At 32.7% G+C, this 16,416-nt stretch overlaps 1 protein-coding gene across 1 annotated transcript in view; it reads left to right on the top strand.

The window, feature by feature from the left end:
- Positions 1-280: 280 nt before the first annotated feature.
- Positions 281-16,416, top strand: part of LOC125071141 (protein obstructor-E-like) — a 38,228-nt gene continuing 22,092 nt past the window's right edge. The window contains exons 1-2 of the mRNA XM_047681234.1: positions 281-394; positions 16,062-16,109. Coding sequence (XP_047537190.1) covers positions 16,076-16,109 — 34 coding nt within the window. The 5' untranslated portion in view covers positions 281-394; positions 16,062-16,075. The remainder of the gene's footprint in view (positions 395-16,061; positions 16,110-16,416) is intronic.

The following is a 16,416-nucleotide window of genomic DNA, read 5'->3' on the forward strand; positions in this document are numbered from 1 at the left end:
ATTCTAACAATGGACAAATAAAATGGACCAGTCTATTTATAGAATAAAACGACGTTAAAAGCTCCGCCATGGCGTTGAATAAATTTAAGTCCGTGTGCTGAGGAGCATAACAATCGAACTCAAATAGACCGCAAAGTTCAACGCACAAGACAGCTGAAGTTATACCTACCAATTTAAAGAGACAGGTAATTAATTCGCTACAGATGATGACCACAAGTATATCCAACAAGGCGGGTTACTTTAGCGAAACAAGAGTGGTAAGTGACGTTCACATTCACCTGCGCCAACGACGCCTCCCCAGTCATACTTCGTATACCGAACAAGTCGCTTCCATTTTTAAACGCGTTTGAATTTGTTTATTTTTTTTAAAGTGCGTGCCAGATCTGCGAAAAAAGTAAGTTTTATATGCACCATAAGTAGTTTTCAGTTTTAATTATATTTTTAAATATTTTAAATAAATATTGCAGTCATTAAAATATTATTTTAGAAATTATTTACATAGTTCTAGAACTTTTCGAAGTTTCCAAGGAGGTCATTTTTTTTTACTAATATAGACAATTTTTTATACGATGTTATGTCATGGATCATGAGCACCAGATAGTGAAAGTATTCTTGGTTTGTCAGAAGATATGTGATTAATGAATATGTATGTGTGATATTTGCGGTTGTTATACAACAACTATAATTACCATAATAATGTACGATTATCATAATATTTATTTTTTTAATGGCTCCATAATTGTGATCTTTGCTACAAAACATTATAAGAAATATCAGATTTTCTAAATAGAATTATTTATATTCTACATTTAGTTTTATTTTATTCAATAAAAATTATAAACAGGAAAATCTTTTTGAATATAAACTTTATAACTAATCAATTTAACGTAAAATTATCATATAATTTAAATAACTATATGATCATCTAAAGAGGTCAGCGTACCTGATGTTAAAGGTCGCGAGTTCGAGTCCAGTTCCGTGATCAATTTGAGTACACAGTCACACACAGTCTGTTTGTGGACATGTACTGGTATTTCTTGACGGCTCTTCAAAATTCCATAGCACAGTGAACAACTTATCTAACAGCCATACCTTATATTACAAAGGATTTATAATACAAATAAAAAATAAAAAAAAACAATTATTTTCTTGAGATTTAAAAATAAAAGAAATATAATCGAATTGAAAACCTCCTTTGATTAAAATCGGTTAAAATTAAATTAACACTTTTGCTGCTAACTAAAACATAGCTAGTATGTACATATATGTATATATAAACAAAGTAAAAATTACGAATATTACTTGGTAGAGCTTTGTGCAAGCCCCTCTGAGTGGGTACCACCCTACCTGATATATTCTAAAATCAAGCTGCAATACTTAGTATTATTGTGTTCCGGTTTGAAGGGTGAGTGAGCCAGTGTAATTACAGGCACACCAAATATTTTTTTATGTGCCATAATGTCCCATCATAACTTAGTTTGTAAGAGGCGTACATCGCCAATGGTTAAATCGCCATCGAAAATGGTTAAAATTACCGCGCCTTTTCTATGAAAAATGGTGAACACTCGATTCATAAATAGTACAGTTATATTGATTTTACCTAAAGAATATAAATTAAATACCAAATAATCATTGAGATATAAAAATAAAAAAATATTCCTTTTATAAGTATTTTTGAATCATCATATTACAGGTTTAAATTAAATGTAAATCTTAGGAATGATTCTATCGAGAATAAATGACAAATACGTTGTTAATAACTTTTAAATCAATCAAAAAACAGCTTTCATTTTTGTTTATCTTATATGAAGACGCTTTAAAAGTATTTTTAACAAGCTACTTGCGTAAAGAATAATTTGGATTGTATTCGTAGCCAGAGGATACATAAGCTTAATTTATTGGTGGTAATACTGTGTGCAAGTTCGTCGTGGTAGGTACCACCCATTCATCAGATATTGTACTGCCACACAGGAGTACTTAGTATTTTTGTTTTCTGTTCTAAAGGGTGATAAGTCAGTGCAACAACAGGCACAAGGGACATAACATCTTGTTCACAAGGTTGGTGGCGCATTAGCGATGTAAGCAGTGGTGACCGCTTACCACCATTTGCTCGTCAACTTATCAATACCATAATAAAAAGTATACGATTTTTTATTTATTCATTTATTTGTAATTAGCAACATTTACAATGAAATGTTAACAGTTGTTGTCGAATCTAACCATAAAGAAGTAGACCAATAGTTGATAGAAATTATTTTATAGAATTATATGTGTGTGTGTATTAAATGTACTATGTTTGTATATGTGTGTGAGAGAGGGATAGTGTGCGTTTATGTCTGTTTTTGTGTTAATTGGGAGCGTATAAAGGTAATCATGTATATTTTTTGATTGATGAAAAATAGTAACTACTGAGTTTCTCGCTGGTTATTCTCTGTATAAACTTTTCATATACCGACTTAGATGGTGGCGTATATTTAATTCAAAAAGGTGCTTTTTAAATGAAGTAAAATTTAATTTCAAAAACTCAGCAACTTTAAGATAAGCTAAGAGTTCTACATGTTTCCATTTCATAAATATTTAAGAGCGGAGATGGCCTGGTGGTTAGAACACGTGCATCTTAACCGATGATTGCGGGTTCAAACCCAGGCAAGCACCACTGAATTTTCATCTCGTGCTCAGCGGTGCAGGAAAATATCGTGAGGGACCTACATCTGTCTAATTTCAACGAAATTCTACTACATGTGTATTCCACCAACCCGCATTTGAGCAAAATAGTGGAATATGCTCAAAACCTTCTCCTCAAAGGGAGAGGAGGCATTAGTCCAGCAGTTGGAAATTTACAGGCTGTTAAGAAGTCCAATAATTTGTACTTAGCTCCAACTCAATTATTTAACTCTGAATAACTATTTATTTGTCGTATGACCTTTATATAAACAGTAACATTGAATGTCAACGATATACAATCATAAATATTATATAAATAGTCGAATGTATTACGTACCAGTATCGTTAACTAGTTCGATATTCATGTAAACTGATCCGGTCTAGATATTATCTATGTAGTTCTAGATCTGAGTTATTTCAATTTTGTATTTAGTTGTCATGTAAATTAGTCGACACTGATATGGAGCTATTTTAATGACTGGAGAGATAAATAACAATTCGATTCTGTATTTTTTTTTAATTTCGAAGTGGACTAATAATCCTGCTGCAAAACCTTCTAGTTTTCGTCTGCAGCTTAATCTGTCTGAGGCTTCTCGTAGGTTTTAGATATAAAAAAGTAGTCTATATCCTTTCTTGGGGGTTGCACTAGCTTCATACCAAATAAAAAAAAAAAACATTAGGTATAAATCGTATAACACTATTAATCATATCGACGATCTCCGTGGTCGAGTATTGTTACACCGGTTTTAATGGGTACGCCACTCCGAGGTCCCGGGTTCGATTCCCGGCCGAGTCGATATAGAAATAGTTAATTAGTTTTCTATGTTGTCTTGGGTGTCTGGGTCTGGGTGTTTGTGGTACCGTCGTTACTTCTGATTTTCCATAACACAAGTGCTTTAGCTAATTACATTGGGATCAGAGCAATGTATGTGATGTTGTCCAATATATATTTATTTATTTAATCATATTATGTATATTTTCTACTGAAATGTATCTATATGTGACACCAATCGAAGCGAAATCTTCCGTAGCTATTTATAGGTTATTAATATTTTGAACTCCGTTGATCCTTCGGAATCGATCGAAGCGGGTTCATCGAACTATCTAGAACAGAAAAAACTGGAATAATAATCAAAGAATATTAACGTAAAACTTTGTTTACACTTAAATAATCATTTACATAATATTATGCCTTATTTATTATTTAAAAGCTTAATATATGTAGAATGTTTAGGTATATATGTCATACTATTTATAGTGAGCTATACAGTATGTTTTGAACCGTTAATAGAGATCTTATACATGTCCTTTTGGGTGCAAAACTTTTAGGATCGCCTTTGGACATACCTAACATTGAGCAAACATCCTGTAGTTCCAAACTAAAATAAACTCTTGTTTACTCCTTACGTCCCAGTAAAGTTGTATTATTAAATTGACCCTTTTATACGTCGTTTATAAATATAATTGCATTTAGTTCTGAGAGTAATTAAGAAAATTAAATCATTCGAAAGCTAGCTTTTCGATTCGAGCTAATATGTATTCATTATATATATATATATATATAAATAAATAAAAAATAAAACATTTTTTAAGAATACTTGTGACTTCTCTTTCGTCTTTGTTGTTTTTAAATTTAAATATTTACAAGCTTATAGGTAATCTTTTAATGGATTTACATTTACGTTGATATTTTTACTAATGACTTTTCATATTCCATTCAAAAAACTTTCCGTTTCTCTGAGTAAAAAAACGTATCAGCCCCACTGCAACCAGTGGAAGCAATAAGGAGTCTTACACATATGTATAAAAATATCTTCGCATTAAAATTTAAGGATGTTATACACGTTTGAAAACATTGCAACAATTGAAAGTTGCAAGTAAAAACGTACTCGACACCGAACTACCGTCAAAACTAACACCTTTCTTTACTTAAACAAATATAACTATTAGCGAAAACATTAGTAAATATTATTACATAATATATTACATAATATATTCTAAGCAAATATAATTCGTTACGCGTTCACAATATTGACTAACAGTTGTATGCAAATTTACATTCATGCAATATTGACGAATTAAAGGACGTACAGACATCGCATACTCATTACGTATATATGAATAATTTGTTTCACGAACAGCGAGAGATAGTCATTAAATTGGTCGTGTTGTACTTCGAATTTATAAATGAACCAATTACAACGTCTGAAGCTAAAGGTTAAAGGGCTAGGAGATGATTCGGGGAATTCCCTGAAATACAATTCAATTTCGATTTATTTTTTTCAATACATAACCAAAGAGAATACGTAGACAAACTTAAACATTATTAAAATATTCTTTAGTCGTGTAGTGTCTGTTTGTAATATTAAAATAACCGCTTTGTACTAAATACATATGTATGTATAAATGGTACATATACCAAAATAACGTTTTTTACAATTTTTGTCTGTCTGTCTGTTTGTTACCGGCTAATCTCTGAAACGCCGGACCGATTTGGACGGAACTTTCACTGGTAGATAGCTGATGTAATAAGGAGTAACTTAGGATAAATTCAAACGTGCAAGTAGCGAGCACAGTTAGTTTATAAATATTAGTGTATTTTCGCAGTAAAATTATTTCACTACAACAAACACAATTGTGGTTATTGCTAACAAACGGTTCTTCGAAGTGGTCTTGGTAACTGGAAAGCAATATTGCTTTTGATTCTGTGTTTGTACTGACGGTTTCGTTTGTCTAGTAGCTTCTTTGGCTGCCGCTAACGATACCGTTGATGAGAAAACAAGCACAGCCTTTGCTACATAAAGGCTTGATCTCTTTCCCGTCGTTCCGTACTGTCTTATCGGATTATGGATTAGAGGAAGGGAGAAAACCTGAGTTCGCTGTGTGTAAGTTGTGCTCTGAAGTCATTTTATGTATTTACATGAATGCCTTAATGATATGCAAATAAAAATTAAAAAAGTATAAGAATACTATCAGCATTTTAACGTTGAAATATATTAAACAAATTTAAATCGTCCGATAATTGAGCAAGAAGAAGTCGAGATGGCCGAGTGGTTAGAACCCGTGCATCTTAACCGATGATTTCGGGTTCAAACCCAGGCAAGCACCACTGAATTTTCATGTGCTTAATTTGTGTTTATAATTCATCTCGAGCTCGGCGGTGAAGGAAATCATCGAGAGGAAACCTGCATGTGTCTATTCTGCCACATGTGTATTCCACCAAACCGCTGCTGGAGCTGCGTGGTGGAATATGCTCCAAACCTTCTTTTCTTTTCTTTTCAAAAAGGGAGAGGAAGCCTTAGCCCAGCAATGGGAAATGTAACGGCTGCTAATGAAATGTATGTAATGATAGTTGAGCAATAAATTTGCTAGAAAATAGACGTTCCGAAGATTTTCAACTGCGTTTCGTATTACTTCTTTGCCCTCATTGGCTATAGGTTTTTTTTTTAATTGTATATTTGCCACCTTTGACATTGGTATAATAAACAGCACCTGTCATTCATAATTTTAGCAATAGCATTTTTGCGATCAAAATTGTTTTTTTCCTAATAGTAAATCCATGTATTTTTTAGTAATTTTATATCATTTTAATAAGGCATTTAAACTAATAGTCTCTTCAATCGTATTATATTGGTACGCCCCGTCCCAACTTCACGTTTAAGGTGTAAAAGTGCGCTTATCAAGAATTAAATTTATATTTTTATTTTGCAGCGTGTGTCTAAACAATAGTTTAAATCCGTGTGATTTAATGATAAATATGAACAATAATTTTATTGTGAAACAGAGATTTTTCCACAGATTATAAATAAATAAACTTGCTACAGTCAATCAAAACATCAAACAAAAAAACTGATGTACATTGAAAAGTTTTTTAGCACATTTTCCTATAAATATTATAATGACTGCAAGGAAGACCATCGGCAGACATTGTCTGATAGTTCTAACTAAAACCTTCTCCGAAATGTGCTGCATTCTCTAGTACAAATTTTATGTAGATTACTTTACCGGTCTTTTCGGTTTAGCACAAAGAAAACCCCTCCCGATATCACGATCGTGTACCGCGATGAGTTTCGTACCTCTTACAACAAAATAGCTCTACAGAATCGAGTACTACAAAACAATTTTACATAATTCGAAACGAAATCGAACGCATTAAATATTCATTGTAATAACAACCAGTGTTTATAACGTATAACGAAATTAAAAATGACACCTCATTCATTACCACATTCAGAACACGAATATCATCAATTATGTTACCTAACGCCTAAGCCGCGTACTTAACGCATGTTGTTGTAATGTACTTAAACGCGCTGAAACGCGTTACACACGAGAATAATATTCGTTCAACTAGTTAAACGAATATTATTCGTGAAGTCGCGGCCGTAACTAGTTACGGCCGCGACTTCAAACTTATGTTTGGAGTGAAGTTGATCAACTAAACATTATAAAGACTAACTACTGCGTAATTATTGAGTTTCTTGGATCTCTATCTATTATATCTATCTATCTTTTTATAATTTGGAAAATAAACAGTAAATTTAATCTTGATCTATTCCGTTTGTTAACCGATGTTTTTTTGTTTGATGGGCTAATGCTAAGCTTTTGGGTAAATATATTTTGGAAATAAGCGTAGTCATTTGTTTTTTTTTTTAAACACGAGAGTTCCGAAATATATTCCTCAAATTTTCAAAAATGATTATGACCTTATAAAGTTAAATTATAGTTTTATAAGTTCTCATAAAAAACGGTTTTTGAATGCTTGTAATATTTTATTTGAATTTAGAGTAGTTTGCCTTGATAATAAAAAAATATAAGTATAGGTCCACTGCTTACACTGCTAAGATATACAAAGATCGCGAAAGACTTCACTTTTGCACAGTGATTGCATGTTTTAATATAATATAATATACAGTCATGATGTATAGTGTTTAAGGGCAATACAGGATCGAACAGCAAAATATGATTAAAGAACATATTAAAAAATATAAACAAAGAAATGAACTTATTAATATTTAAAAAAATATCAAGTTTTAACTACCTAACCGTGTGACGTCATAAATAGCTACTCAGCTGATAATCTCAAGCCTATAATCAATTTTCAATGGATGCTTTACAATATTTATCGCTTACGGGGGACGGGGAAAAATAATTTAACAAAAATAAAAAATAAATTAATTAATATATATATAATAACACACACAGAGAATGACCAATGTATAAAATAATCATTACAATTATTAAAAACAATATAATAACTTCTTATGAAATAAATACTTAAAAAAAACTTCAACAACGCATGCGCTGATTGCGAGGCGTGTCAGGAGTGACCTTACTTAAGCTTAGTCACAATTATTAATTAACCACCTATCCGTTCTGACTTCACACAGACAAGATAAGGGAAAGATAATTTATCACATGAGAATATTTTTAATAATGGGATACACACAAATATCACGTGATATTGTCGATCTAAGCAAAATATAACTGTATAAAATGTCCACCAGCCGCATCTACCTGTCTGCCTTTATTTCGATGGAAAAAGGCATTAACGTTCGTTCGTGTGGGGGATGACGTGGGACACGATGGTGCCCAGGACTAAAAACCAGCGGAACCCACTCCCTTTCTTCGGTGGGCGCCACGGGATCGCTTTCGCGTGCTACCGTGACGATGCTAATTGTCTGCCTCTCTTAACATAATCAATTCATATACTACCGAACAAATTTTCAGACGGTTTTCACCAGTATCACGGAATTATTCATGAGGTTTATAAATTATTAAAGTTTTGCCAAAATTGGCTGATATATGACGTTGATTGTCAAAGATTTTATAATTTTGCCGACTGGGACCTTTGTGCCCGTATACCAATAAAGACATATGTTTTGCGACAGAAACGTTTTGTGTTAATCCTTCTCATAATACCAAGCCAAGACGGGCAGGTATACTCATGCCAAGCCAAGACGGGAAGCTAGTCTTGTAATACCTCATAAACTACTAATTGCAAACAAAAATACATCCGAGAATAAGTTTAAAAATCAATATCAAAACCAAATAAAAAAATACTAAGCTATTTTGAATTTATTACGTACAGACAAAACCGCCTAAAACTTTAATATACGTATAGATTAGTAGTAGAAAATTGGTATTAAAGGCAGACGACAACAAGAGTTTTCTAACACGCAACTTTGTTACGTAAATAAAAATGAGCCATTAAACACTTGTAGCCGAAGTTCAAAAAGTGTCAACAATTTGTCAATTTGTATTCCATAACGTGTGCTTAGTGATTTGTCACGCAGATCATGCTTGACACGCTCTATGACACTTTCAACACAAAGTCATAAACAGCGGGTAACGGATTTTGTAAATGAGCTTTGAATAAATGACTTAATTTTCGTCAACTAACACACTCGCTTCACATCAATAAATATAATTCTTATGTAATATACAAGTTATCTTACATATAACATTAACGATTTTAAAAACTTTTTATTGTAATTAAAATTCGTAAGTGTTCTTTTTTTTAATTTAAATTTCCTACATTTAATAAGGCAGAGGAACCACAACGGCACTGAAAAATCTTTATTAATTGCCTATATCTCTAATGCATAGCCAACAAAGAGAATTGAATGCTCACATAGTTACAATTAAACTAGTTCACTCGTCCTTTAAATCTGAACACAACAGCAGAAATTATGAGTGTTTAGCTCTATCACAAATGCAGCTAGTTACTATACCGATACGACCTGGGAACCTTCAAGAACAGAGCGTATACATTTCTTAAAGGCCGGCAACGCACCTGCAAGTCCCCCGATGTTGCAGATGTCCATGGGCGGTGGTAGTCACTTTCCATCAGATGAGCCTCCTGCTCGTTTGCTCCAGTACAAAAAATATATTTTAAATTCATTTGAAAAACTCATATTTTATTTAAGTTAATGTTCATAAATCCATCCTCTTTGAGAATCTTAATTTTGTTAAATAATTCAGGTTTTAATTTAACAAAATTGAAACTCTTTCGTAAATAGACCGAAGTGGGTCGCTTTTTAATGTAATTTTTTATTTACCGGAATAAAATGTCGTCTTTATAATTTGCTGTCCAACTTTTCAATTTTTTTCCTTAGAATTTCTCCAAATGGACCAAGAAAATGTTTTTTAATCTCGGATATAATTTGTTACATAAAGGATTTCTTTTTTTGATTCTTTTATTTATTTATTGCTATTTTGATAACTAGTATCAGTATTTTTTTAACGTAAATTTGTTAATTGAAATTGAATTATTTTATTTAAATTAGCATAACCTCCTAGCCTCCCTCGTGTAGTCTAGGTCTGGTTTGCACATCATGAGGTCTTGAAAAAAGACTCTGTACTGACAAACAATATATTTTGTTTCTCGGTCAAGAAATTCTCCGTAACAGTTCGAATTTAAAAGCTACCCAAGCACAGAACAGGACAGAAAGCTCTCGCTGATCATGTCTAATTGGTGTCTTATTGAACTATGAGTGTAATAATATAAATACACCTGTGTTCATGCACATGCTTGTGACACTGCACAAGTATTAAAAATCCCATGCATAGTTAACTGTTGAACTCGATCAGGAGTACTAGAACTTGGACAATTATAAGTTTAATTATAATCCATCCATTCTCTCCGTCTAATTCAGTCTAATATTGAAATAATAATAAAGCCGCTATGATACCAAACGGCAAAGTCATTAGTATGCAGGACGAATAGTTTTATTAATTAATAATTCGGCCATGTTCGCTAATTCCAAACAAATATCTGTAGTCATGTTCAGGTGAAACAAAGTTATCCCGTTCTTATCGTATGAACTAAACCACTAAATAAGTAATAACTTGGCGCATAATATTTGTAGTAATTACTATCAGACGAAGTTATATCTCGCTGAAATCCATACAAATAAACACCAATATACTTAAGTTAAATAAATATGATTACACGTTTATTAGGTTAAAAAATGTAATTTGTAATTTTTCTAAAACGAAACATATCGTTTTAATCACAAATTCTATGATCATATTGCTGAAAAGTCATGTTTGATCAGACTTTCACCCCCTGACTAGGTATCGTTGAGGCATTAGGTATTTGGTACACGAATATAATTATTATCAACGGTTTGAAAGATTACTCAGCCATTGTACTAACAGTCATGCTACTAGAACCATAGCATCATAGATCTCCGGTTCTGGCTTAAATACCTTGCAAAGCATAACAGTGAGGAGGGTATTGTTCACCTGTATCTGAAGGCAGCGTATTTAGCTATATCCCTATTCGTTAACTTCGTTGGTCTCGTGGCTAGATATAAGGCAACAGATCGTGAGGTCCTGGTTCTGGGTCTTTAAGTTGGAAGTTTGTACACTGTGCACTGGAAAGTACTCAAGCTGTTCGTCCCACGCCTGATCCCTTTTTGGTCGTGTCAGATTTTTCGTCACATAAGCTGAACACTCAGACACACAAACACAGAAATAAAGTCTTGTTTTAGTAATAATCGACACTTTATACGGAACCATAAAAAAATAGAAAAAAAAAACGCATTAGGGACCAATGATGTGTAGAATTTAACACGTATTACGAGTATAGTCGATTAAATCGCGCTCCTCTTCCTATTTCCTGTTACATATATTTATTGCATTCGCGAAATTAGTTCCACTATCTGCATCATGCCAAGAACACGTTATACATCTTAGCAATATTACAAAAGCGAAAGTTTGTATGTTTGTTACTTAATAACACTAGAAAGTCTTAACGGATTCTAATAATAATCACTCAGTTGAAAAAATATTAATTGATGAACAAGATATGGCGCCAACGCCCTTCCAACTATTAGTTCCTAGATGTACCTAGTGCTTATAAACACATGCCAACTCACCAACCCTCGAAACCAAGCTATAAGATATTTGTATTGCTCTTTGGCGATAAATAGCACTAAGCTTATTATATGTTGAGAGGTCAAGAAGTGCTTACACCGGTTTTCATGTACGCCACTCCGAAGTCCCGGGTTCGATTCACGGAGTCGATGTATAAAAAGTTCATTAGTTTTCTATGTTGTCTTGGGTCTGGGTGTTTGTGGTACCGTCCTTACTTCTGATTTTCCAAACCACACGTACTTTAGCTACTTACATTGGGATCAGAGTAATGTATGTGATGTTGTCCAATGTTTATATTTTTAACTACTTAACCGAAACCAGAATACGAGAAATTATGTCTGCAGATTATTTAACATTAATGCTAATTTATTTATAACATGTCAGTAAAATTCAAAGTGTTCAACGCACCGATAAACGTTTCCAGCGAACTTTTAACAGCTTAGAAAGGAAAAATTACATTTCCTGTACCGTTTAAGGCGTCTACAGACTATCCGGTCCGGCCGGGAGCGAGTTTACGTCACAGCCGCTAATTGCGTCGCTTTCTCTTACGATTCACGCTACTCTTGCGACACTCATTTTTTTCCCCGAGGACGATCACTGATGCAATCCGAGTGCGTGAGAAAAATATTATGGCACATTTCAATAAGAAAAACATTACAACGTAGTAATAAAACTGCACGATGATTCTCTGATTACGTTTACTCTGTGCCATTGTCTTTTTATCGTAATCGCTTTGGAAAAATCATTTTTTTATTATACATCTATAAAGTTAAACTAATCTTTTATTTCATTCATAATTTTTTTCCCAGAATAATCACACAAACAATAGTTATGTTTATAATGTTCGTTATTGCCTCATTGTCAAATGAAAATATTAATGACAATGATTATAAGACTTTTTATTTAATAGAAAAAAGAAGTTTCGTAAAGGAACATTCTGTGTCTTACTGCTGGGCTGTTTCTCCTCACAAAGGATTAGAGCTTATTTCAAAACATTCCATGAGGTGTTCGTCCTGCTCATTTGATACATACACCGGAATAAATATATATTCGCTACCTAAATCGGAGCCGCGGATACACATGTCACAGAATAATATCTAATGCGATCCGATTATGAACTTTTCATTAAATTCGTAAAAAGTTAGTAGAGTTAGAGAGTAACTTTTTTTTAGCATTAGCAGCCTGTAAATTTCCCACTGCTGGACTAAAGGCCTCCTCTCCCTTGAGGGGAAGGTTTGGAGCATATTCCACCACGCTGCTCCAATGCGGGTTGGTGGAACTTGTAAAGAGTGGAAAGAGAAATAAAGAAAGAGAAGAGAGAGGTGGAAAGAGTAACTTTACACAATATTATTCTTATAAAATAAACTTCCAATCTATCATACTATAGTTATATATTTTTGTACACGAGATATAGATAATAAGTTAAAAAATATTGGTGTTAAATATTACGGTCAGACATTTCTTCTAACAGGTTCCGACAGCCGAATCGATTATAATAAAAAAATCGACCGAGCAAGTCCGGTCATGTTTTAAATTATATATTTTTCTTAATGACTTAAATAACTTATGCTAGCAGAACTCAATATCCTGAGTATACAGCCGCCATAAGCGCAACAGGCTATTTTAGAGATAAAGATAAATCGACCTTCTGGGCGCCTCAGCGGTAATCTCAAAATGTATCTGAGAGACGCCCGCCTGCGTTTTTACCCCTGCACCCGGGTTGAAACAGGCCTGTATGTATATGACAAGTATGGTGATCAGTCAAACGAACTGGAAGTCTATTAATTTGAATAACATTCTAAAAGGTTACAATCAACAATGTACATTAATAGTCTGTACCTTATAAGCACGTCATAAATAATCTCATAAATTTATACGGTAATGATGACATCTCTGTGATATTACACCATTACTATGTTTCTGAATGCCCATTAGTTATAACTTTGTTAATAGGTATCTGAAAGATGTATGATTAACTATTATACTATTATTAGGAAGTCAATTCATCGACACAAATGAATAATCCGACACGACCGAGGCATAGTTCAACACTTCCAACTTTCAGACACGGAGCTGGTACTGAGAATATTTTGACGAAAAAAGCCAACAATTATTTGTGTAGTTCCTAGATCAACGAGGCAATCAAAATTAAAATTATCATTAATCATTCGTAGCGTAATTGATAGATTGAGTTGATATTCATATACCATTAAGTTACATTAGCAGCCCGTAAATTTCCTACTGCTGGGCTAAGGCCTCCTCTCCCTTTGAGGAGAAGATTTTGGAGCATATTCCACCACGCTGCTGCAATGCGGGTTGGTGAAATACATATGTGGCAGAAATTCGTTGAAATTAGTCACATGCAGGTTTCATCACGATGTTTTCCTTCACCGCCGAGCATGAGATGAATTATAAACACAAATTAAGCACATGAATATTCAGTGGTACCTACCTGAATTTGAATCCGAAATCATCGGTTAAGATGCACGCGTTCTAACCACTGGGCCATCTCGGCTCTATACCAATAAAATAAAAATTAAAACATCGCGTTGACCTTATATAAATGATGTAATTATCAAACAATTATTACAGACTCGCGAAAACAACCTCTCCTTCGTTTATTATGTAAGTAATTTTAATGAGATTCTAAATTTAATGTTTTAATGATATATCATTAAAATGTATAACATGGCGAATTCTTAAACGTGACCTCCTTAAAAGTAAAATACCAACTCCTAAATGTCCAAAAGCTGAGAAGAGCTTCCTCCCCATTAAAGGGTATTAATTGCTGGTTGGCTAACAGACATTTCTTAGAATTTCCTGAGAGAGATGCATGTTTCAAGTATTTGTAAGTAAATCAAGCTCTTAAATACTGGTTGCTTGCCTGGATTTATGTGTAGTGATGTACCACATATAGTTTCTCTTACTCTTCCTGTGTTTTTAGTTTTCTAACCTAACCCCAAAGATTTCCTTGAAGATATCGCTCGTAATAAATGACTACAATACAAAAAATATTATCATTTGAGATGATAAAAAAGCGTGGAGCTACTACTAATACTTGTGAACTTCAAACAGGGTATATTATATTGTATTTAACTGACGTAACTTTGTGTTTCAAACACTAGAAAAGAGTAACTACTGGATTTCTTGCTGGTTCATCTCACTTCGTTCCGAACCAATGGTAGCTTTACTTTTAATAAAGTTCTGTAAAATAACGATTCAAAAGCGCTTGAAAAGGTCTCCTTGAATAGAATATATTTTGATATCGATACAATACAATACTCTAAATTTTAAACTTTTATAACTGAAATAGAGAATTGGAATAAAGAAGAATCTTTTGTACGTAATGAATATTTATATTCTATTCTTCTTGTCTTTTACTATACAATAAAATGTGGATCCAAATCGATTCCCACGTTTTTATTAGACTCATGCCTTCAGCGCGAATAAATTAAAAAAAAATATATAAAAAAAAAGTCGCCGTAAATATCTACCTAGATTTTCGTATGAACAAGGTCGATGAGTAAGGACTCGCCCTTGTGCTATATTATTTACATATAATTATTATTTAAACATATTAAGACGTGTATTTTTGCGGCTTGCCACACGAACCACTAACTTGTTCAATACAGATCGATCACCATCTTAGAAATAGAGTTCCGATTCTATTTTCTCTTTTTAATCTGTAAATTTACGTTTCTTTCTTTATATGATTATTAAATATATATATATATATATTCTAAATATTTCGTATTAAATAACTGGTACTACTACTAATAGGTGTTTTGCCCAAAAAAAGTTTTATGTACGCTGACGTGGCTAACTCTAGCTAAATTTTTGGAGGTACATCAAAACAATGTACTAGAAAATTGTAGATCTTAAAATGCTTCAAAAGAGTCCACAAAAGTATTTGTCTATCTTCTAAAGAACACTCATAGTAACATTTTTTATCTATTACAGATTAGTAAAAAACTCTAGATCATTAGCGAAGCCATTTCCTCTAATTAATTATTAATAACTATTTAGATAAATATGTTAATTGCCTCGGACATATACATATAGATTAAAATAGTCCTTGACGCTATAATATTTACATGAATACTTTAGAGATATCACCGTTTCCAAATTATATGCAACGAAAAAAAAAATCGATGGGTACGAAATAGTTGATCGGATTACTCGTAACAATAAATTGTTAACTTAGGCAATTAAAATTATCATATATATAAAATAATTATTTATATTTCTCACATATAATAATAACAAATAACTAAAAATAATAAATTTAAATATACCTACATAGATATCTGTGCTAAGCGTATTCATTTTCTTTATTATATATATAATAGGCGCGCCTTCGTGAGAGGATAGTTCTATAAGTAGTATAACATTATGTCGTTGATATTATTCAAATATTACGTAATAAAATTCCCATAGTTACATAAACGAACCTTTATGGTTTAACATTGAACTGTTTTAAAAGCAATAAATTATATAACGTTCTCTCTTTGCAGATATATACCACAAAATGTCAGTCGAAAGGTGTCGGGTCAGTCTTATTGGTGAGTAAATATTTGTTTGAAATCATTTATGTATACCATATACACATAATACATTTACTTATATATTTAAAAACCAATCATCAAGTGATTTAACATTTAATCACATCGCCTACATCATTCTATCTCGTGATACAACAAAAGGTATTTAGTGATATAAAAATTATTTCGAAAGGTTAAAGTCTATAATGTTTATTAGAAGCGATTACAGTATAATTACATTCCCCATTACATCGTAGGCAATCTCATAAATGGACTCGGTAATACAAGCTTGTCATGCCTGCTCTGTGATATCACATCATTATAAAGT

The sequence above is a fragment of the Vanessa atalanta genome, chromosome 2 (assembly GCF_905147765.1).
Source record: "Vanessa atalanta chromosome 2, ilVanAtal1.2, whole genome shotgun sequence".
Taxonomy (NCBI): Eukaryota; Metazoa; Arthropoda; class Insecta; order Lepidoptera; family Nymphalidae; genus Vanessa; species Vanessa atalanta.